Source organism: Suncus etruscus, chromosome 8, assembly GCF_024139225.1.
Source record: "Suncus etruscus isolate mSunEtr1 chromosome 8, mSunEtr1.pri.cur, whole genome shotgun sequence".
Classification (NCBI taxonomy): domain Eukaryota; kingdom Metazoa; phylum Chordata; class Mammalia; order Eulipotyphla; family Soricidae; genus Suncus; species Suncus etruscus.
This window is the reverse complement of record NC_064855.1, coordinates 96,027,573-96,052,234: the sequence shown is the minus strand read 5'-3', so window position 1 is coordinate 96,052,234 and position 24,662 is coordinate 96,027,573. Positions and strand designations below refer to the sequence as shown.

Below are 24,662 nucleotides of genomic sequence, written 5' to 3'. Positions count from 1 at the left end.
TAAATAAGATCTGCAGGTGGGCCTGGAAGGCACCCCGAGCCAAGAAGATGGTAGTTAGGGCTTCTGTCTCAAAGATGGGTGGTCAGACTCATTTGCACAACCCAGCTTATGTTTCCACACAAAAGTGCAACCCTACTTAGCATAGCTTCAGGGAAGCTGCCACAATATAGGGAATGCTAATTACTGTAACCAACTGGCAACGAAGCATTCAAAATTAAATGGCCTGTGACTGAGCAGATGAACAATTTTTATGGCCCAAATATCAGGGCACAAAAATAGTTTGTTAAATTAACGAATGGCCTCTTTGGTCTAAGTAGGTGAGTTGAAGTCATTTGAAAGCCGTGTTCACGTGCAGTTCCATACCAGAGTCTCTCCTGTGTAAGTACAGTTCCCCCGCAGTTTTATGTGGGAGTGTGGTTACATGGTGTACATAAAAATTTTAAAGTTCCCCGCTTTAGTTCATAAATGACCAGGAGAAGCTATTCTGAATCCCTATGGGATTGTTTTTTTTATACACAAAGGTTTAAGCTACAAATGCAAATAGTTGCATAGAAAGGTGTTTAGTAAACCTACAGAACCCTGCATGAACCAAAGCATTAACATCTAATTTCTGACATTGATCACACTTAGAAAACAAGCAGCTTCCCTAGCATATCAAGAGTGACTGTTTTTCTAAGTCCACTCCCAGGAATTCTTAACTAAAATGTCTTTCTGGAAAAATAATCATAGAAAAGGCAGAACATATATAATTTCTGGAGTATTACTTTTTTTTTCAAACTATGCATTTGCATATCAACATTTAAGCCAGTATTTATTGGCTTCGGCATTATTGACATTTTGTATGGAATAATTCTTTGTCCCTGTGGTGGGATAGCAGAATTGGAGAAGGACTGACCTGGGCTTTGTAAGATGTTTAGTAGTGTTCCTCTTCTCTACTCACTGGATTCCAGTAACAAAATTCCATTCCCTTCACCCCAAATTATGGCGGTCAAAAAGATTTTTTGGTTGACAATAAACTCAGGGGGAAAAACACCCTCCAATTAAGTATCATCACTGGTCAAATGTTCAACAAACCTGTTTTCATATATCTATATCTTTATTAGACTGTGGAAAGTGTGAGAAATGCAAAGGAAATACTGGGTAAGAAATATAATGTGATAAAGCATGACACAGATGAAAACTGGAGGAGACTATAGTTTAAGCACAGAGAGCGGTGCATAAAATGAATATTCCTATCACATATGAAAGGGCTAAAATAGAAGAATATACAAGATGCTCTGGAAACAGAAGATTGCATTCTGGCTTTCTAATAAGTTTCCTAGAAGAGATGGATTTGAACTCAGGCTTGTGAAATGATTCACAGCTGAAATGAAAATAAAGTTGGAAAGAACATTCCAGACAGGAAACACTGCAGCGGCAAACCTATGGAGATATGACACAGCAGGATATATGTGAGATACCATATCAAGCTCTAAATCGTCCTATCCAAAATTTTAGTATCTATTTAAAACAGGAAAAATGCTGATAGATAATAATAAAATACCTTCTATTTGGGTGGGGGTTTTCTTTTCTGTTTGTTGTTGTTATTGTTGTTGGTTTTGGGGCCACACCTGGTGGTTCTCAGGGGTTACTCCTGGCTCTGCACTCAGAAATCACTTCTGTCAGGCTCGAGGGACAATATGGGTTGCCGAAGACCAAACCCAGATCTCTCCTTGGTTGGCCACATGAAAGGCAGACACTACTGTGCTATCACTCTGGCCCCTAAAATATATTTTTAATGCTTTGTTATAGTTTAGGTGATAGGGTTACAATATTTTTCCATTTTCTAATATTACAAAGTTATGCCTTTCGCTGCCATTAAGTGCCCATGACTCTCTTCCCACATCCGTATACCCTATCTAGTCCAATATTCTTTCCTTCCCACCCTCATCCCCATTATTTGTTAATTGTCAGTTATGGTTTTGGTGAAACCGTTACTTCTCTATCTTCCCCATTGTTGTACCATGGTTCCCATGTTACTTTCCAGCAGCCCATTCATTTTCTTCCCTGATCTTCCCTAAGCTAGGTCTCTCAGATCTTCATTTTCATATTTATAGTCTAATATTCACTGATATTTTTTATAAATAAATACTTCAATTAATCACTGTGAGATACACAGTTACAAAGTTCTTTATGATTGAGTTTCAGTCATACAATGTACAACACCCATACATATCCCGCCACCAATGTCCCCAGTTTCCATTTCACCTACCCCACTGACCTCTCTCCTGCCTGCCTCTCTGACAAACATTTTTCTCCTCTCTCTTTTTTTCCCTTTAGATCATATGGTTTCCTATATTATTACTGAAAGGGAATTATCTACACAATTTTTAGAAAAATGATGTGATTAAATTTGCTTATTTATGGATAGATATAGAGAGTCTTACGATGAGCAAAATCAGTCAGAGAGAGAGGAAAATATATAGAACAATCATACTCACTTGTGGGATATAGAAAATAAGATAGTATGGTATTAATATCTAAGGACAATCGAGACAAGGGTTGGCAGGACAAGTCTAGGCAGGAAGCTAGCCACAAATAGCAGGAAAGTATCATTAGAGAAGGAAAAGGACCACTATGACCATTGTAGTTGGCAATTATCTGTCTGGACAAGAACTGGGTTCTGAAAGGAGATAAAGTTATTGATACTTTTCATCCATTGTTTTGTTTTTCTGTATAAAACAGATGACTGAAGTCAATAGGTATCTGTCCTCTGACTCTGGCTTATTTGGTTCCAATTTCACCCACTTTCCCTGACATGTATGAACTCTTCTTTCTAGTGGTTCCATAGTATTTCATTGTGTCTATGTACCATACATTATTTACCCATTCAGAGGTTGTGGAGAAAGTTGCAATGCATCTAAATTCAGGTCATTGTACCAAGAGCTGCAATGAACATAGATGTGTGCATATTTCTCTGAATTAATGTTTATGTTTTAGCAGTTAGATAGCTGAGTCAAATGGGAGCTCTATTTTTGTTTGTTTGTTCTTAATGTTACAAAAATGTTTTTCAATCTAATATCAATTTGGTAGGTACTTTAGTGCTTCATCCAGGGGGTTCAGTCAAAGAAAATGAAATAAACAAACACAGAAGACTAATAAACACACAAGGACTGTCCATGATTGGAGTAATCTGGACACCCAGAAGTAATTACAAAGGCTGGCCATTTATTCAATATAATATTTCTCCTATATCCTTATTCCCAACATGTGAGTTATTAAGTTGATAGAAATATTAAAAACAGTAATCATATTGAAATGTAATAGGTACATTAAAAGCAGAGATTGGATTTTTTGACATAATCAACAGAAACTCTTAATATATAAAGTTGTGAAAGATTCCTATTCTAATTTTTCTCTACGTCGAGAAGACGCTGAACTTATTTTTATTCTATTCTTTCCTGGGCTGATTTTTGTTGTTTATTTATGTTCTATGCCCTATGTTGTCCTTTTCAGTCAACTATCCCTATGATATTAATATCCCATGATATTAATTTAATATCATGGTGGAACATGAAGACATACTTAAGACTCTGGCATCTAATTGTTGGCCATCTCAATATATAAGAGAAGTAAAAATTAACCTGCAGATTAGAATATAACTCTATGTGTTAATCTAGCCTCTGGAATATTTTATTCACCTATTGACTTTGACAGTAACCAATGAAATGGCCAGATTTCTATGACAGTCTTCTAGGGCAATATAAAAAATTTGAAGACATACAACCTACAAGAAACTAATAATTTGGTTAGAAAGCCAAAACTCACAGAAGGATATTGAATCATACAAATTCTGATAAATTCCAAAGAAACACCAACTCTATTTAAAATGCTTTCTAATGTTCTGAAAAGCAGATACTAAAATAACCTTAGTCATCCATAGTCATGAAAATATTTAAGTAAAACATGAGATTTACTTTGATCTTCAAATATGGATATGTTAAAAGAGTGAAGAAAGAAAAGCCTCAGACAATGTTTTTTAAAAAGGGACAGTGCAATACTCTGTAAAAATGGGAGAGATGTAATTATGCAAAAGAGTGAGTTTCATCAGGAAGAAAGGCTGAAAGACAGAAGTAAATTGTGGAGCATCTTCAAGGAAAGGCGTAGGTTAGATGAAGCTGGATATTTACGTCAATCAATATAAGATGTATCAAAATTAATATGTGCGAGGGGAATATAAAAAGATAAAGGCAAGAAGGTGGAAAGTAGTGTATTTCCAATATGGCTGCAAAATTCTATTGCCTTTGGATAATCTTCCATGTTGAATGACGGGGAATCTCTTTCACTTGCGTAAAGTTTTTTATTTCATGATGAATATCATTTCTTTTATTTTTTTAACATATTATCAACATATTGATTTCCATTAATAATTACGTGAGGGTCTGTATATCAACAGAAAATATGTTAAAGTCATAATAAAGTATGCATTTTACTTCGGCAACCTAACATCAGACCTCTAGGAAACAACCTCTGCTTTCCCCTCTGACTTCAATAAAATGACATCCACTTTTTTCAGTGCTATACAATAGTATATAATGCCTCCTAACCACATCTGCTTCAGCCCCAGCCCTTAGGGACTCTGTTGCCTGCAGCCAGTAGACTTGGGTGCATTCCCGCCTAGAGCAGGTTAATAATCCAGCCCTGTTAGTTAGCATCCTGAAAGTTAACTCCTTCACTTCCAGAGGCAAATGTGGAAATCTCTTCCTGTTTGCCTTGTCAGTATTTAGAAGAACATAATTTGGGACACAAAAAGCATGAGATTTGATATACTCTATCACTCACTGACCTTTTGGTTCCAACATGGATGGTCATATATTATCTAACTGGCCAAAATATAAGAAAAGGCATGTGTGACATGGCTCTCAAATTTGGGTGTACCTAATGAATACATGGAAAATCACAACCTAAAACTTTTGATTCAGTAAGCATAGGTTCAAAATGAATATTTGCTTTTATGTAAGAGGTTCTTACAATATCATAATATTATATGATAATATAATATTTCTGTGGCCGGAGAGATAGCACAGTGGTAAGGTGTTTGCCTTGCATGCAGCTGACCCAGAATTGACCTGGGTTTGATTCCAGACATCCCATATGGTTTCCTGAGCTTGCTAGGAGCAATTTCTGAGTGTCGAGCCAGGAGTAACCCCTGAACATGGGAGGGTGTGACCCCAAAACAAATAAATAATATAATATTTATTTTATAATAGAACGCAAATGTTTTTTTTTTGGGGGGGGGGCATGCTAATGGTGCTCAGGGGTTACTCCTGGATCTGTATTCAGAAATCGCTCCTGGCAGGCTCAGGGTCTACATGGGATGACAGGGATTGAACGCAGGTGAGCCACATGCAAGACAAATGCCCTACCTGCTATGCTATTACTTCGGCTACAGGAACTCAATTTGAAGAATAAAATTGGGAAGCATTATTAGAGAATATTCAAGGTATTTTTTACTATATAACCTTTTCAAATAAACACATACATTTTTTCACAAAAGCAACCGTATTTTTCCTAAAGTATTTCAATAGTAACACTGCAAATGATTCAGGTATAGTGATCATTTTAAAGCCTTTGGAGCTTTTCATCAAGAAATACACTTCAAGTTACAAGACTCAGACCTGACTACTTCTTTCCTACATGAGTCATACATTGCAAATGATGCTCTGAACTTGTAAAAGAATTTGTTTTCAATATATAGGGGAAAACTCTCTCCATCAGAGTGAGTTAAGTGGCAGTTTTAGGATTTCTTGGCCATTTAAAACTAAGATCTGATGACAAATGCAAAAAAAATCCCTTCTTATCTGATCCCTTTCTATTCCATTTCTCTATTTTCTTCGCACAGAAGCCATGAAGGCATAAATGACTGTTGTTTACTAGGGAGCACTCTGATGTTGTTCAGATCAAACATCAACCACATGGATCAAAGGAACCCACTTTATATATGGTTTTGAAAGAATAAAAAATAAGGGGGGAAAAGAAAAGACTTGATAAAAATTTTCAGTGTCTATTCTTCAAAAATTAAGAGGTTAGTATTTTATTTTGAGAGAGAATACTCAAAGGACTGGGGCACATGGCAATCAATCCAAAGACTGCTCCCTAGTACCACATTAGGCTCTCCCCAGAGCACCCTGGGGTATAGTCCTGGGATCCCTCATATCACCAGGCCGGGACATCATGGCATTCCTGGACCACGCCCGGGCCTACACCATCAGATTCACACCATTGAACCCAGCATTACAGGAGAGTTCTTGCAAATTCATCACAGCTAGAAGACACCCCCTCTACACAAATAAGAATATTTGGTTAATAAATAAGACCAGAGAAAGTATATAAGGCCTTGCATGTGGTTGACCCAAGATCTATCTCTGGCCACATATAGTTCCCCAAGTCCCCATCAGGAGTGTAGTGCCAGGAGAAAGTCCTAAGTCCAAAAAGTAAAACTATAATATAATATAATATAATATAATATAATATAATATAATATAATATAATATAATATAATATAATATAATTATTATTTAATATAATATAATATAATAAAGACACGCCATATAATATAATATAATAATATGATATGATATAATATAATGTGATATAATATAATATAATACTTTTATTATGTTATATATAATATAAACACAAGCTGGAAATTAATATTTATAAAACTCATGTCTTATGGACTTGTATCTAAACTATTTAAAGCATTCTTATTCCATACCAATATAGGAAAAAAAATCAACTATTTAGAGGAGAAAACTTCACCCCCAAAAATAATTCAGTGGCAGATAAGCTCATAAAAAATGATCCTTTAGAAAAATACAACTTGTGGGGGCCGGCAAGGTGGCGCTAAAGGTAAGGTGTCTGCCTTGCAAGTGCTAGCCAAGGAACGGACCACGGTTCGATCCCCCAGAGTCCCATATGGTCCCCCCAAGCCAGGGGCAATTTCTAAGTGTGTAGCCAGGAGTAACCCCTGAGCATCAAACGGGTGTGGCCCCCCAAAAAATGTAAAAAAAAAAATAGAAAAATACAACTTGTGAGGCTGGAGAGACAGCATGGAGGTAAGGTGTTTGCCTTTCATGCAGAAGGTCATCAGTTCGAATCCTGGCATGCCATATGGTCCCCCGTGCCTGTCAGGAGCAATTTCTGAGCATGGAGCCAAGAGTAACCCCTGAGCACTGCCGGGTGTGACCCAAAAACTACAAAAAAAAAAAAAAAAAAGAAAAGAAAAGAAAAGTACAACTTGATATCATAAATAGATTCTCCTATAAGCCTCCTCGAATGATTGAACTTAAAACCCAACCATTCAAACTATGGGAGAGCACAGGGAGCAACTGGAATTCTCATACACTCCTGCTAGGAATGTGAAATGCTAGACCACTTTGAACAGTTTTGGAAATATTCTAAGAAATGAAAATCTGTCCATTGCAAGAGTCTGACTGAGTAGATAGCAGTGTACATAAGACTGCAGCAATTCAGAACTGAGCCTCCTAGTGCTTTTGTAGCTCAACGAATAATATGCTGCTATCCACCCTTCCTAAGCAAGGGAAATTCATTAACTCAACAGGTGGAAAGAGACCAACCCTCTATCGTTTGTCACATAGTTGGTCCACAAGGCCTGATGCTTGACGCTTAGCCTTGCAGGTTTCATGACACCACTCATGCACCACGCATAGTGCAAACAGCAGTGTGCCAGCAGGGGCTGTCAGTTGCAGCTGTTTCCCAGCTGTTTATGGCAGAGCTACTCTGCTTCAGGCTGAGCTTCTGTGCTTTGTCCAACCACCTGGTCTGGTTACTTCCACCTATCCTCTGTAAATCTAATGATAATTGCTTTTGTCTCAATTGTTTTGAGACCATTGGGAATCTAATAAATACTGACAGTGTCCAGATGAGATTAATTTGAGTTTTGTGAGCCCCAGAGTGGTGCTAGGCATTCCTGTTGGTCTAAACTTGCCCAGAGAGTAGGTCAAGATTTTCATGGAGCAAAACTAGCTCCTCATTCTACATCTTGGATTAATTGAAGAACTTTCTGAAGCCTTGGATTCATAATACTGTAATTCCTATTTATACAGTGTTCTGCTCAAAGGGTTCATAATTTTTTTTCTCTAAAATGATAAAAGTCCTGGTGAGAGTGAATGGCATAATACTATGCTCAGACCATGTTAGTCATGCTCCAAGAAATTTTTCATTATTTTAGACTATCAACATTGACCTTTCTTGTGCCTAATATTACATAACAAGTATAATCTTCTGCTTGTTTTTTTACACAATCCATTCATTTGATATACTATATAATTTAGATTTTTAAATGCATAACCTTAATCATACACTCTCTGACTCAGAAATTCTCATTGATTCCAAGACTCAATTGATGATAAAGGAAAGTTCAAAGTCTTAGGGACCTTTCTCAGTCACCTCAATACTTCTGTTCTTTGTTTGGAGGGGGCATACCTGGCAGTGCTCAGGGCTTACTCCTGGCTATGTGCTCAGAGATCACAAAGGGGCTTGAGGGATCATCTGTGGTACAGGGATTAAAACAAAGTTGGCCATGTGCAAGGCAAGTACTTTCCTAACTGTACTATCTCTCAGGCCTCTCATCTCCATTTTTCTCATATGCTATTTTGCCCTTCCCCAGATTATGCACCTGATAAACTGAATTGAAATGTGACGTGTCCACTAACATTTCCTTATGTCTATTGCTATCACTTTCACCTTGAAAACCTTATACTTTATGTTTATATGATACACTCACATAAAGTTTTTCTTTGAAAACTTCTCTTTTTAGAACCACTAAATATGATATATTTCCATTGACCAATTCTCATTATTACCTTATGAATCTCTCTTTTTATTTTTTGGTTTTGGGTCACACCCAGCAGTGCTCAGGAATTACTCCTGGCTCTACGCTCAGAAATCACTCCTGGCAGGCTCAGGGGATCATATGGAATGCATATGGGATTCGAACCATTATCCTGATTGCAAGACAAATGCCTTACCTTCATGCTATCTTTCCAGCTCCATGAATCTCTCTTAAGACTCTTACCATCTTACTTATGTTTAAGATTTATTTGTATACAAATGTACTCGCTAGTGATGGAACTTCAGCATAAACCATATTTGAATTATTTCTTCATGGTGCCTTGAACTATATAGTAATAATATCTTAATAAGTGTTCTTGCCAAGACACATTCAATCTTCTCCTCAAGGCAAAAAAAGATGAGTCAGAATTTGTTAGAGAAGAAATTTTAGTTTTGTCATGATAGTTATTACTTTTATACCCTAAGGCAAGCCACAAAGCCTCAATGTTTTGAAATGCAAAAATAAAAGTATCTTTTTACCTGTTTCTGAGTCTTTATAATTAGTTCATCAGATAGTGTATTCACAGAGGTTAGAAATGTTCAAAATCCTACACATCCAAGCCTTAGATTACCCCAAGTCAACATTTGGCACATTTTGGGAGTATATTTTTCCATTATAACTAAAATTTTAGGATACTTAGGAACATTGTAAAGTTAGAGTGGTTGATGACATCTATTGTAGTACCTGAAATGCCAGATAATCTTTAGAACTTGTTATATATGGTTCAGAGAAAGAAATATAAAGATGCTTGACTCTCAATCTTGTATTTCTTTTAATTAGCCATATATAGCAGCTTCTCTGAAATGCTTATTTTTCCAGTTTCCTTTGGAATCTGACTGGAAAAAAATTATATTAGAGCATGGAGAACTCTTGTGTGATAGGCAAGGAGATGTGCTCCTAATCTGTTTCAATATTTTTTTTAATTTTGGGAGGAGTCATGCCCAATAGTTTTCAGGGGCTATTCCTGTCTCCGTGCTCAGGAGTGACCCCAGCAGTGCTCAAGGACCATATACAGTATCAGAGAACTTAATAGAATTGTTTACATGCAATATAATTGCCTGGAGGAGCCCTAGACCTCTTGAACTTTGGAGAATTCATTTTCATAAAAAATAATAATTGACTTCAACTCAGTCTGTTTTCCCAAACTTCATGGCAAATATAAATCTGGTGATTTGGACAGAGTTCATTCAAACAGTGAGTATTCACATCAAGATGACAATACTGTTTCAAGTAAACTTGTGAAATTATTAATTACCCATATTTTCATTCCACCACATTTTCCAAGAAGACCTGGGAATAGTTCTGATCCTTCTTCCACAACCTCACAGCCATTCTGATGAGAGAATACTTTTTCTCACCCAGTCTGTTTCTCTACACATAATTCCCACTACTCTGGGATGCCTTATGCTTCTTCTGACTCCTGTATAAAATAGTTTAATTGTCTTTATGCAGGAGAAAAATTCTTATACTGAAGATGTTCTCCTCAATAACCACAAGCACTGTGCAAACTCACAATGCCTCAGAATCAGTGCACTAGAAGTGGGATCTCCTTTATATATATCATCTTATTATATTTTTTCAAGCTTTAAACGTGTCTGTAATCCCAGAGTAATTCAAGTTTCGTGAGGGTAGAAGCCATGTCTCACTATATTTACTATCCTCCAGGTATACTCTATGTATTTTCTGGATGTGACAGATTGCTGAAAAATGATTATTGAATGAATAGCCACAGGAAAACATGACTCAGAAATGCAATTTAACCTATTTAATAGGCCTGCCCTTTTGTTACCCATTAAACTTCAATTTTCTAACTATGAAGCAGGGAGAAAGGAAGGGTCTCTTGGGTTTGTTGTATAGAGATAACATATATGCTCCAAGAATATCAGTTGGCTGAATCACTATTCTCTTTAGGTTACCTTTGTACTTTTCTTAGGTCATTTCTAGGAAATAAATTGCAATAAAATTCAATAAAATTTGTCTTGCTTTTCCTTCTGTTTTTAAAAAGTCAGCAATCAGAGCAATGGGATAGGAGAGACAATACAATGGATAGGTCACTTACTTTGCACACAACCAATGTAGGGTCAATCCTCAGCATCCCATATAATCTCCCGTACTCTGCCAGGAGTGACCTGTTACTTCAGATTGAGGAGTAAGCCATGATTACCACTGGGTGTAGCCCAAACTACACTGCTGAGGGAAAAGGTCAGAGCAATGAAGTTGAGACTATTTCTTGAAATAGTATCTTTATGCTTTGGTGAAAAGTAGGAAGGGAAATAGGAAGAGACCTGTTCATTGAAGTAAAAGCCTCTCTACATGGGCAAATGTCTTCTATTTAGACTTTGTGTAATAAGTGTGGTACTGAAAGTATTTGATTTGTGTGTGTGTGTGTGTGTGTGTGTGTGTGTGTGTGTGTGTGTGTGTGTGTTCTGGGTCACACCCAGCAGTGCTCAGGGGTTACTTCTAGCTCCATGCTCAGAAATTGCTCCTGGCAGGCACGAGGGATCATATGGGACACCGGGATTCAAACCGATGACCTTTGCATGAAAGGCAAATGCCTTACCTCTATGCTATCTCTCCGGCCCCAGATTTGAATTTTTATTTAAGCCAACTTCTACCTTTACCAAATGGCTCAACCTTTGACTTTTAACATTGTTTCAAAAAATTATAAATACATCCTCATCAAGACACACTTATGATTAAAAGGAGACTAAATTTATATATTAAGATACTAGTTATCAGGGGCTGCAGCAGTTGTCCAGAGGTAGGGCGTTTGCCTTGCACGGACCATGGATTGATCCCACGGCGTCCCATAGGGTCCTCCAAGCCAGGAGCGATTTCTGAGTGCATAGCCAGAAGTAACTTCTGAGCATCACCGGGTGTTGCCCCCAAAAAGTCCAAAAAATAATAAAGATACTAGTTATCAAAGTTTTAGATTGAACAAACATAAGAAGTCACAACCCTGCACAAAGCACCACAACAAGCCTGAAGAAAATAATGCTAATCATTATTACATGCAATAAATTGTACATATATTTCATTCCCTATTAGCGAAAGTTTCTTTAAGTATTTCTGTGACCAAGATTAATACTGGTGAAGGAGAAGGAGGTACTATCATTACCAATTACTGAAGCCCTGTAGGCCAGTAGAGAACAAACAAAACCCATGTGGAATTTTCAATTTCCCCACCCTGCAGATAGTACTCTTTACACCTTGGTCATGCTGATACTCAACCACTAATTTATTTCAAAGCCCTCCACAAATGTGAAGCAAAAATAAGATCAATACAAAAATTGTGCAAGACAATACTGTCTGCAGTGTCATAAATTAATACTTTATCATGAAACCTGTCACCATTGTTGAGCAATATAAAAGCACTAATACATTATCTTTTTATGCAGAAAGAATAATTTTGTTAAGCATAATTATTCAAAAGACATTACAAAGGGGCAAGAGAGATAATACAGGGGTAAAGTACTTATTTTGTACAAGATCAACATGAATTCAGTTTCTAAGAGTCATGTATGATTTCTCCAAGCATTTTCACGAGTGATCTCTATACAGTCAGGAGTAAGCCCTAAGCACACCAGGTGTAGTCCAAATCAAAGAAACAAAGAAAGACACTATAAGAATAACCATGAATGTGGCTTATAATTCTGGCATGGGAAGGAAGGGGCTGCTTTCAACATGCAGCTGATACCCAAATTCTTACCCAAATTCTTCCCTAGTACTTAATGGTTCATTTTACTACACTGAAATATTGAAAAACCAAAGCTGAAATGACCCAGACTCTGGATTCTGGCAGGTTCTTCTCATTCAACTAAGTTCTCCTTATATTTATTTTTCCAATGACTATAAAAAAAAAACCGCCAGAAAGTTTAATCTGTACGTGTGATTTCCCTGAAAGAAGATAGATAGTCCTTGAAGTCCACTGGTGTATGATTGGTTAGCAACTGAGCACTAATGATGGGCATAGCTACAAAACCCAGGAGGGAGAGCAGAGCACAGAGACCCAGAAGAAGCAGATATCTCTCCAAATTAACCTAGCAGAAATAGTTTCATATCTCACAATGTTCTCTTTCCAGACTCCTTCCTAACTGATTTCCAAGTAATATTTTTGGATGAATCCGGAGGGCATGTTTTTTCAAACCCCTTCTGTGCTTAAGGGCTTTTGCCTGGCTCTATGATCAGGAATAATTCCTGATGGTTTTCAGAACAGCTTATCTGGTGCTGGAAGTTCAAATCGCAGGTGACTGCATACAAAGCAAGTGCCTTATTATTCTCTGCAGCTTTCTAACCTACCTTTCATGCAAAGCAGTGACCATAGGTGTTAAATGTGTCATTGGAAAGAGATCAGTCTATTTGCAATTTCATGACATTTACCTTATTCTTGATGCAGTTCTAAGTCTGGTTGGCTTGAGTTTGGCTGGCCATATTTTCAAGATAGAAAGGGGAACCCTAAAACAAGTTCATCAAAAATAGTGCCCCCTGGGCCTAAGTGATAACATGGCAGGTAGGGCTTTAGCCTTGCATGATGCTGACTCGCGTTTGATCCCATATGACATCTCAAGCCTGCCAGATAAGTAATTTCTGAGTGCAGAAGTAACCCGAGTGTCACCAGTTCTGATCCAAAATACAAAAAAAAAAAATTAAATAATGCCACCTGTGAAGTCTTGCAATAAACTAAACTGTAGAGTTCCAGGTCTTTTGTATATCTCATTGGTTTTTTAGTTAGAAATTTTTCAAAAGTGTGACCTAGGAAGTAAAGAGATTATGCCAGAGGCAAGGTGTTTGTTTCTCATGTAGCCAATACCACGTTTTTCTTTTTTTTTTTTTTTTTTTTTTTTAGTTTAATTTTTGGGCCACATCTGGGGGCACTCAGGGGTTACTCTTGGCTCTTCACTCAGAATTGTTCCTGACAGGCTTAGGGGATCATATGGGCTGCCAGGAATCGCACACGGGTCCAACCCAGGACAGCTGCATGCAAGGCAAACACCCTACTGCTGTGCTATTGCTCCGGCCCCAATACATTTTTATTCTTGACATCACATATTGTCTCAGGAGCACTTCCAGGAATAAGCACTGAGTGTCACTACCTGCAAAAGGAAGCACGCACCAGACGTGGCTTTTGGCTTTCCCGGTGCAGTGCCTAATTTTTCCTCCCAAGAAATATCTGCCAGAAGGCCCAGTGGAGAAGTCATTGACCCTTGTGTGGATTACTGGCTATATTTCTGACATGGCTGTGACATTATATATCTCTTTCCTTTTATTTATTTGGTTTTTGTCTCCTTTTCTACTATAGAAATTCGGCCTTAGCCTTTCTACATTCACAAAGGAACTTTGGTACCAAAGCCCGCCAAAAGTTCCCCGCTGGCAAGTCTATTTGTGACTCTTACTTCTAGTATAACCTGGCACCAGCAGCTTGTTTTTTCTGAGTCTTGCTCTATGATGGTAAACAATTATTTCCATCCCCCCAAAAATTTATTTTCTGGCAACTACATAAACATCATAAAAATCTCTCGAAAAACCTGTCCCTCTCCTCCTGGTTTCTTGCAAAACCTGTTTTCTGTTTACCCAAAAACACCTTCACCTCACTTTTTCTGCCCAGCGCTCTAGCAGGGCTCTTTCTTACCTACAACTAGTTATTTGATATGTGGATTCTAGGGCCTGGTCCCCATTGTACTGTTCCTCCAGAAGATCTCCTACTCTTTGTTTTCCCTGAAAACACCTTGTATACCAGAGTTTTGTGCTTAAAATGTCCGTCCGCAGCAACTGATCATAGCTTAATATACCTTTCTGCATCACATAAAGTGTGGTTTCAACAGAGATATAAATGCCTCTGAATTATGTGGTATATACGGCTGAGTTTGGTACTTTAGTCTTTGCATCAAAGGAATTAACTCACACTATCATTAGAGGCTTATTATTTCATTTGTCTTTCTCACTACAGACTGTCATCTTCACTTTCTAGCTTGTACCTGTCTTTCAACATTTTTTAATTCATGGAAATTTATTTTTCCTTCTCCCTAATTTGTTTTTGCTTTTTTAATCCTCTTTTTCTCTATAAATAAATTTTATAATTGAATCACTGAGATACATAGCTACAAAGTTGTTCATGATTGAGTTCTAATCATACGATGTCCAACATCCTTCACCAGTTCACACTTTCCAGCATGAAGGTCCCCAGTTTCCTTCCTCTCTCCACCATGCCTACTTCTATGGCAAACATTTTGTTTCTCTCTCTCTCTCTCTCTCTCTCTCTCTCTCTCTCTCTCTCTCTCTCTCTCTCTCTCTCTCTCTCTCTCTCTCTCTCTCTGTCTCTCTCTCTCAATTACTCTCTTTTCCTTTGAGACACTGTGGTTTGCAATATTGTTACCATTGGAAGTTTTAATTAAAATGAATAGTTTATATGTAAAATAGGACTAGTATTTTAAAATCAACTTCTGAAAAAATAACATTTATATAAGAGAAATAAAACAGGGGCCTGAATGGTGGTGCAAGCGGTCAGGTGTCTGCCTTGCCTACACTAGCCTAGGAACGACCATGGTTCGATCCCCTGGTGTCACATATGATCCCCCAAGCCATGAGCAATTTCTGAGCACATAGCCGGGAGTAACCTCTAAGCATCACCGGATGTGGCCCAAAAAACAAAAAAGAAAAAAAGAGAAAGAGAACAGATGTCAAAAGAGGTACTGTTGGGCCCGGAGAGATAGCACAGCGGCGTTTGCCTTGCAAGTAGCCATCCAGGACCAAAGGTGGTTGGTTTGAATCCCGGTGTCCCATATGGTCCCCTGTGCCTGCCAGGAGCGATTTCTGAGCAGACAGCCAGGAGTAACCCCTGAGCACCGCCGGGTGTGGCCCAAAAACCAAAAACCAAAAAAAAAAAAAAGAGGTACTGTTTGAATTATTGCACTTGGATGCAATATGCAATCTAGAGTAAGCATCATGATACATAAGTGGCACAGGCCAAGAGGAAGGACAGAAACCAAAAGACAACCCCAGGTAGATTTATTCTAATTTCACGCTTAAATTTAACATAAAAAGTCTTCGTTCTGTGGCAGATTTTATGCATAATAAGGGTTTGTAAACTAAATTCATGTGGTACCTTATTTATTAATATAGAAGAGGGATAAAGAATTATAAAGGCGGGCCCGGAGAGATAGCACAGTGGCGTTTGCCTTGCAAGCAGCCGATCCAGGACCAAAGGTGGTTGGTTCAAATCCCGGTGTCCCATATGGTCTCCCTTGCCTGCCAGGAGCTATTTCTGAGCAGACAGCCAGGAGTAACCCCTGAGCATCGCCGGGTGTGGCCCAAAAACCAAAAAAAAAAAAAAAAAAAAAAAAGAAATATAAAGGCGAAAAGGATAGGGAGGCGTGGAGGGGAAGAAGAGCATGATGAAAAATGGAATTTGAAACTTGATCATTATGAATAGTGAGGTGGGGAGAAAGCAAAGTCATAAATCGAATAGGTGAGGAAGAAAGTGGTCTGGAGAAATGTAGCTGTATTTTAAATAACACTGTACCAAATAATTAAGCTGCTGACATAATAAATAAGAGTGCTGAGTGTATAAAGGAGGTGTTAATGCTTCAACCAAAAGAGGCAGAGCACCTTGTCAAGAGGCCAAACACAGCTACTGTGGACTCAAGAGCAAAGTAGATATTGTGGAAGGAAGAGAGCCCTCAGACAGAATGTAATTACTTACAAACCTTCAGTATATCCTATGCAAACAGGTGCCTGGGTTTAATTTCCTGTCGCTGGCTTGCACCTGGGAAGGTCCGTTTACACCTAAAATTCAAACAGGAAGAAAAGAAATTTGACTTATTGCAGAAATTCTAGAAACATACCATGAGGATTTCAAAGCTGAGATCCCTGTTTTGTTACTTTAGCAAATTCCAGATCCATTCCATCTGTGGTTCCTGTGATATCCCCAGAGGTAATATTCCCTTCATTTATTCTCTAGCATTCAACAAACACCAATGAAGTACTACTTAGCCTTAGGTAAAGGAAAATATTCTTTTTTTAAATTATCCAATTTAAAACAATCACCCAATTTGCAACATTTTTAAATATTTAAAATTGTAACTTGCTGTGTCGCAATGCCAGGGGCTAACCAACAAACAATAAGAGCATCCAGAAGAGATATTATAGTAGAAATAGGCGTTTATGACAGACTAGAAGAGTTGGGCTTAGTAGTTCCATTTATAAAGTGGCTCATTAATAGTACAGTGACTGGCACATCATTGGTAGTTAATGAAATATTTGTGGAGTGATTAAATGAAGCAGGGATCTTGTTTGTTGCTTTCACAGCTGCATATCCTTAGATCAGTGTCTGGCACATAAAAATATTTAAATATTGGTGTGGAATAACAAATAACTAATTACACTTATTTATTTGTTCTGCAATCACTTAGAATATGATTACACACAAACTTAATGTGCAGACTCATTACTGAAACCTCAAGCTACTCAAGAGGTTGGAGTTTGATTTCAAGCCAGAGCAATACAACTCTTTCTCTGGAATATAAGCTCCATAAGACAGAACTTTGTCTGAGTTTATGATATTTAGCATTTTAAATAAAAATACATAAAATTGATAAATGCTAATTTCTAGTCATTTTACAAGGAAAATAGACACCTTGTGTCCATCTAGTTAAAGAAATGCATATATTTATTAAATATATATGGTCAAAGAAATCTTAGTTCCATTTCAGTAGTAGTAAACATCTTTTACCTCATTATCCTAAGACATTTTCCTGCAGAATTCCCAGCTTGTGAGAAGATGGTACCGTGTCTGACGTCCACACAAGTGGCCAGTACTTCTGATTAATTTTTAATCTAAATTTTATGAGTTTTCTCGGTATTAGCCACAATAGTAGTTGGAGAGTGGGAGGAGGGAAGGTGTATAAATTTAAAACTAAAAAAAAAAAAAAAAAAAAAAGGGATTGTCTTTCAGGAATGAAAAATAAATGTAATCTGAAATCAATATTTATGAAGTTGTGATTAATTGACTTATGACCAAATGATTACAAAACGTCTGTCTGAAACATCTACTCAAATTTATTAGCTTTGACCAAAAAAAATTAAAAAACAATCTGAACTCAGTCAATGAAAGAATAATGCATTCCTAATCAATTTTTAATAGCACTTAAGATTTTATATTTTTTTAAACTTGCTTTTAAATAATTTATCATAAAAATGAATCTGATTTAAACAAGGGGTAAAAGGTGTTCCATAGCTATTTGATGGTTTTCTTAGCAAAGAAATTCAATTATGACTGACTTTTTATTACTGAACTACTTTATTAATAATAATAATATATCTTGCACTTACATGAAGGCATTGGGCCAACAATCTCAGAAGTCCTTCAGATCTAGGAATTAGTCCCAATTCTACCATTATCCAGAGGTTTACCTTACCAAGATCTGGATCTCAATTTCTTCACCCATAAAAGGGAAGGCCAGTATAGCACTCCAAAATCCTTTCAAGTTCTAAAAGTTTATATTATGAATATTGTATGAGCTTTAGCTAAATCAGATACTATATTTCATAGAACTCTCTGGTTTGGTTCACAAAAGTCACCAAAATGTTCCCAGGATGTTGAGAAAGAACTTTAGAAAAAGTCAATGAAGCTTGTAATCTTTGCCCTTTAGAGTAACAACACTTGATCAGGGCTAAAGAAGTGCCATTGTTTTGTATTTGTTTAAAGCATCATTTGTGAGAGGTAGAGAAGAAAGGAAGGAAGAGAAGGAGGATGGAGGGATGAAGGGAAGGAAGGAAAGAAGGAAAAAAGAAAATCTCTCTTTTTTTGTTTTGTGTGGTTTTATTTGGGGGGGGGGGTCACACCCAGCAGTGCTCAGGGGTTACTCCTCCTGGCTCTACACTCAGAAATCGCTCCTGGCATGTTCGAGGGACCATATGGGATGCCTGGATTTGAACCATTGTCCTTCAATGCAAGACAAACACCTTACCTCCATGTTATCTCTCCGGCCCCAGAAAATCTCTTAATATAAAGTACAGAAGAGATAGTCCTTGGTCTTAACATATTTGCCTTATTAAAAGCCTGGCTTGAGAATTGGCTTGGGGTAAGTCTATACCTAAAGAAAGGCCTAATAAACTTACACTGCTTTTTCTTAAATGTATGTGTTACTCACAAAACATTAGTGAACAAAACAGTTACAGCATTATCCTGTTCTGTGTTTATGCAAACAGTAATATGCATAGACATGTATATTAAAATGTTTGCGAGGATATGTGCAAAATGTTAATACTGATTACCATACAGGATAGAAAGGCAAGATATTAGAATAGAGGAACATTTCATTATTATTTTATATTTTAATGATTTAATTTTCTTCAACTGAAGCTCTATTATTAGTATAATTAGCAAAAGCAAGAATATTCCCTTTTGATATGAAAAACAAGTAAAGACAATGTTTAAAGTAAAACAGCTTTGGTCTGTAGTAATAAAGGTAAACTAACTTAAGAAAATTCCAATTGGTGGAAAGGACATTTAGCACCATATACTAGGTAAAGCAAATATAATTTCTGATTTCATGAAGCAGAATCAAAATATATAAACATCCATCTATATAATACATAATAAGTACAGAAATGGCCTTAAGGAGTTTTAAATCAGCACCAAGAAGTTATGATAACAAAGGCAGAAATGTAGGAAGTAGTATAAATTTTTAACACTATTTTAATTTTATGCATGGTTCTTATCCTTTATCTTTGTGAATTAGTTTTAACACCAGTTAGCAAGATAATTATCAAAAATGAACTTGACCCAACAGCAGTGAAAAAGACTAAAAAAGGAAATAAATATTTTCAACGTGACTTCTTCTCACATTCTTTTCTTGTATGGATATAAGTGGCAGAACATTTTAGTCTTCAACCACACTCAGAAAGTGGAAATAAAGACTCTACACTGCCCCTTAGGAATAAGCCAGACTGGGCAAATTGACATTAAGGGAGAATGCAGAGTTAAAGTAAGATGATTGTGTATAATGTGGTTTCTCATTCTGAATTCTAAGATCTTTATCCAGGACTAGGGCAGATGCAGAACCAAAATGTGAATTCTACAATTTTGGTTCTCATCCTGGTTATGTAAACATAACTTTATCTTCACATAGCCAAGAAATTGCTAAGCCAGGTGAAGTTTACACTGAACATTTTGAAAAAGGGCCTTTGAACATGTAATCAGTGACTGGTTTTGCCCCCATTTTCTCAGTTCCTAGAGTTACTGAACTGTTTGTAAGATAACTCATTGCTATTTTGAACTTCTTCAAATCAATTCCTACCTCCTTCAATTTCATTTCTTGGATGGTGTTTGTATAGACATGATGGTTTACGCCTATGTGTGTATATATATGTGTATCTCTCTCTCTCTCTCTCTCTCTCTCTCTCTCTCTCACACACACACACACACACACACACACACACACACACACACACACACACACACACACCATCACCACCACCACCACCACCACCAATGTCAAGAGAGCAAGAAACAGAGATGTTATATAAGTCCTCTGGAGTGAATAGGACCAAATTATTGCTACAGGATTTCTACTACAATAGTTCAGATCCTTTCATGTCCAGACTCCCTTTTAACAACGAAGCCACTTCTTTGGATTATTCTTCATCTTTTCCTGGAAGATTAGTAAAAGTAGTCGCCATGGTGGTTTTGTTTCTAAATGTCCTAACTCAACAGATTGCCTTTTTCTGAGTGATTTGACGACATGGGCTTTTGCAGACCTACCTAGTAAAATTGCAGGTGAATTTCTAGTGCATCAGATTCAGTCAGGGCTAGTCTTGGAACCTTTGAAACTTACCCCCATTTTATGGTAGGAATACCCACTTCAAACTTCACCCACACCCCCTTGGAGTTCAGGATCTGCGCAGAACACCTCCAAAAATCCTTTCAACACCTGCTGCGAAGGTTTTGCACGCTTATGTGAGTGCATTTCAGAAAGTGTGTGTGCTCTGCGCTCACTATCTGCAGCCTTCTCGCTTGGGTTAATCCGTTTCCCTGCTTCCAGCCCGTTCCTTCTCTTAAAACCCGAAGAAGGATCAAGAGTGAAAGTTTGCCTTGAGCGGAAAGCTGAGATTAAATGCAGCCAGCGAGACCCTCAAAGGGTCAATCTCTTATTTGTTCCACTAAGTGGCCTGATGTCTTTTAAGCATAGAAAGGGAATTGAGCAAATCAGAAAGTTGTTTGCAAAAATATAGAGATCAGACCTTCGCCCGCTGCTTTTTTCTTTCCTTTTAAAAAAATATATAACAATATATAATATATATATAAATATGCATTATTATATTTATATATTATATATAATTACATAAAACATATTTCCTTTGCCTGCTGCTTTTTTCTTTCCTTTGTAAAAATAATATATAAATATATAAAAATGCATATTATATATATATTATATATAATATATATATATATATAGGAACTATAGTTCCTTCGCCTGCTGCTTTCTTCTCTCCTTGTTAAAATATATATAAAACATATATATATATATTGGTTTTGGATCACACTCGGCAGTGCTCAGGGGTTATTACTGGCTCCATGCTCAGAAATTGCTCCTGGCAAGCACGGGAGACCATATGGGATGTCAGGATTCGAACCGATGACCATGAAAGGCAAACACCTACGTCCATGCTATCTCTCCGGCCCCTAAAACATATTTTTATATATAGTTTATATATTTATATATACATATGTGTAAGTTGTGGGTCTGCACACTAGAAACTTGATGCCTTTCTTCCGAAAAGATCCCAGTGTCCCAAACAGCATTTCCTACTTTCTCTCTTTCCTCTCTTCCTTTGCCATTGAAACTTCCCAATGCCTCCATAATCAATAATCAACTTCCCGATCCCTTTTCCCCAACCCAGCCTGCAGTTCACGAGGCCGGGAACGTTTCCACTCAAGAAGAAAAGTGAGGGGAAATAAATAAAAGAAAGAAAGGCCGGCCAGTGCAGCCAGCCGCAGAAGAGTTGCAGCCCGGGAGCGCGTTTGCTCGTTGCCTCCGTCTCCCGGGCGGGCTGCGCGCCGTGTCCCTGCCGGGCCGCCGTAGCCGTCGGCCTCGCGCACGCGCGCGGCGCCCCAGTGGCGGCTCGGGCTGGGCTGGGCGGGCGGCGGGACTTCCGTGTTGGCGGGCTTCTGAACGGCTGCCATGGCTCAGAGCGTGCAGAACGTTACCTTGTCCCTCACGCTGCCCATCACGTGCCACATTTGCTTAGGGAAGGTAAATGGGGGTGAGGTCGGGGTGGGGTGGGCAGATAGAGGCTCTCAGGAAGCGGGGCGCGGGGTGGGGCTGTGCGTTCTGTGCCTTGGGACGCCCCTGTGCCTTCTCCTGCTCCTGCTCCTCCGGGCCCCGCGCCGAATGAATGAATGAATGAATGGGCTTGGCCCTTGCACGCTTGCACGCTCCCACGCGAGCGGCCTGGCTTGGCACATCAGGGGCTGAGACGCTTCTGCTCCCCTCCCAGGCCTGAGCCGGGCTCCTAAAGGCACTGATTTTGCGAGAGGCCTGGTTAGAGGCGGGTGGCTGCGGCCTCCCCCCACCCCTTCACACACACACACACATACACACACACACACACACACACACACACACACACACACACACACACACACACACACACTCTCACACACTCACACACACACCCATGTGCACCCCAGTAAGCCGGCCCGAGGAAACGTGCTTGCAATCCAAGCATGCACCCTCCTCAGCCTTTCTAGTAAAGGTCCCCCTTCCTTGCAAGCCTGGCATGCTTAGTGGTGGTGCCTAGTCCCCCTTCCTTCCAAGCCTGGCATGCTTAGTGGTGGTGTTCTTGGGCCTATGATGCAAGGCGAAGAAGCCAGCCCCTGCCTGGTGCCAGGTCTAAAGCCTGAACCCCCAGGTATGACCTTTTGGGCCTCCCCTTCATCCCTCAGGTTCCACATCTTGATTGAATCTCGTGTGCGCCCCAATATGCTTTTGATTTTTTTATTTTTGATTTATTTTTTGGTTTGGGGGTCACACCCAGCAGCGCTCAGGGGTTCCTCCTGGCTGTGCACTCAGAAATCGCTCCTGGCAGGCTGGGAGGGGGGTACATAGGGGGATGCTGGTTTTGAACCCCCGCCCTTTTGCATGCAAGGCAAATGCATGCTCTACCTCCATGCTATCTTATCTCTCCGATTTCCTCCCCCCCCCCCCCCAAACCCCTTTTAGAATAAGCCAATTCTTTGATTCCTACCTTTGGTCCTGATTACCGCACGCCCCGTCCTTTGTGAGCTTGGCCAAAAGGGCCAATGTGGGTTGGGAAACAGGTGGGTAAAGTCATTGCTGAATGTGCTGCCGGAGAATTTTCTTCCAGTTCCCATTGGTGGGACCACCTCCTCTCTATTGATTGATTTTTTTTTCTTCCGTTTAACATCATTTCTTGACCGCGTGGATCCAGAAGGGAGAACTTTTTATTTTATTTTATTTTATTTTACTTTTTTTGGCCCCGTCCTACCCTGAATTCTTTTCGTCTCTGGCGTCTTAGGGTCTAACCCCCTCTCACCTCCCTATCCTCAGCATGAATGGGAGTAACACTAAGCATTGCAAAGCACAAACTTCACTTTATTGTCCAAACACAGTTGGTTGCCCGCCCCTGCACCCCTCTAGCTTAGCTATTCGGAGGTGTTATGTGAACTCATTTTGTTCAAGAAGTAGTGGGGAGTCAAGGAGTCAGGCTTGGGCGCAATTGGTAACTCGTGGTAGGGTGAAAATGAAAAGCTAATGAAATCTTACCTGTGCCTTCAGATCTTGATGCATTCATTCCCCTTAGGGAGCTACAGGACTGTCTTGGAGAGCTTGCAGCTGGGTTGATTTTTACTACTGCCTATAAAATGTGGCTGGGATGAGGGGACTTGATGATTCTGCATTTGTCGCATGATTTGAAGTACCCATAGTTTTGTTGATGTGTTAAATTATGAATGATCTTTTTTCATTTACCTGTAGCCATAGAGGCTGCTAAAAAGATCATACATTTTTCTTTGATCTTTTTTTGTACATATCATAACTTGTTTATTAGTCAACAATGTTGGCTTTTGTAATTGTGTTGTTTTCTGTTTTGTTTCCCGTAACTTGTGCTTTTTGTTATTAAAAAGTGATATTTAATAGGTAGAAATGTCTTATAAATACAAAATGCTTTTGTGTGGTTTAGTTATTTTGCTTACTTCTTATCACTTCTGTGTGATAGTGGGATCCACCCCCCCACACACAAATCCCCTACACCCACCTAACCATCTGTTTGTTTTTTTTTTTAAAGAAAACTGTAAACACAAGAGTATTACTATTTCCTAAAACCTCATCAAAAAACAGTAACTAGAGCTCATCCATGAGAAAGACACTTTTGATGTCTTCCTGCCTCCCCACCCCCCGTTGGTTAGTTTTATTCCACAATTAAATCTGATAATTAAAGATTTATTCACTGACTCCCCCTCCCCCTGCCCATCTTCTTTGGTAAATTGTGCTTGAGGGACAGAATTCTATGTTCAGATTGGGTGGATTCTAATCCTAGCTCTTCTCCTTATCTGGTTACATGACATTATAGGGTTACTTAATTTCTCTCAGGGAAAGGTTATAGTATCAAGACACGAACTCTTATGACTGTTACCTTTTGTATACTTAGAGCAAATTTAATGCACTTGTGCCACTCCCCCTCCCTGGGATACTGGTGATAGTGGGACCTAGAAGAAGCATGCCCCTAGTGTCCCTCCACCCACCTG

The 24,662-nt window shown here is 38.7% G+C and overlaps 1 protein-coding gene across 1 annotated transcript in view; it reads left to right on the top strand.

Annotated features, from left to right (window-relative positions):
- Positions 1-22,013: 22,013 nt before the first annotated feature.
- Positions 22,014-24,662, top strand: part of OBI1 (ORC ubiquitin ligase 1) — a 46,205-nt gene continuing 43,556 nt past the window's right edge. The window contains exon 1 of the mRNA XM_049778727.1: positions 22,014-22,149. Coding sequence (XP_049634684.1) covers positions 22,078-22,149 — 72 coding nt within the window. The 5' untranslated portion in view covers positions 22,014-22,077. The remainder of the gene's footprint in view (positions 22,150-24,662) is intronic.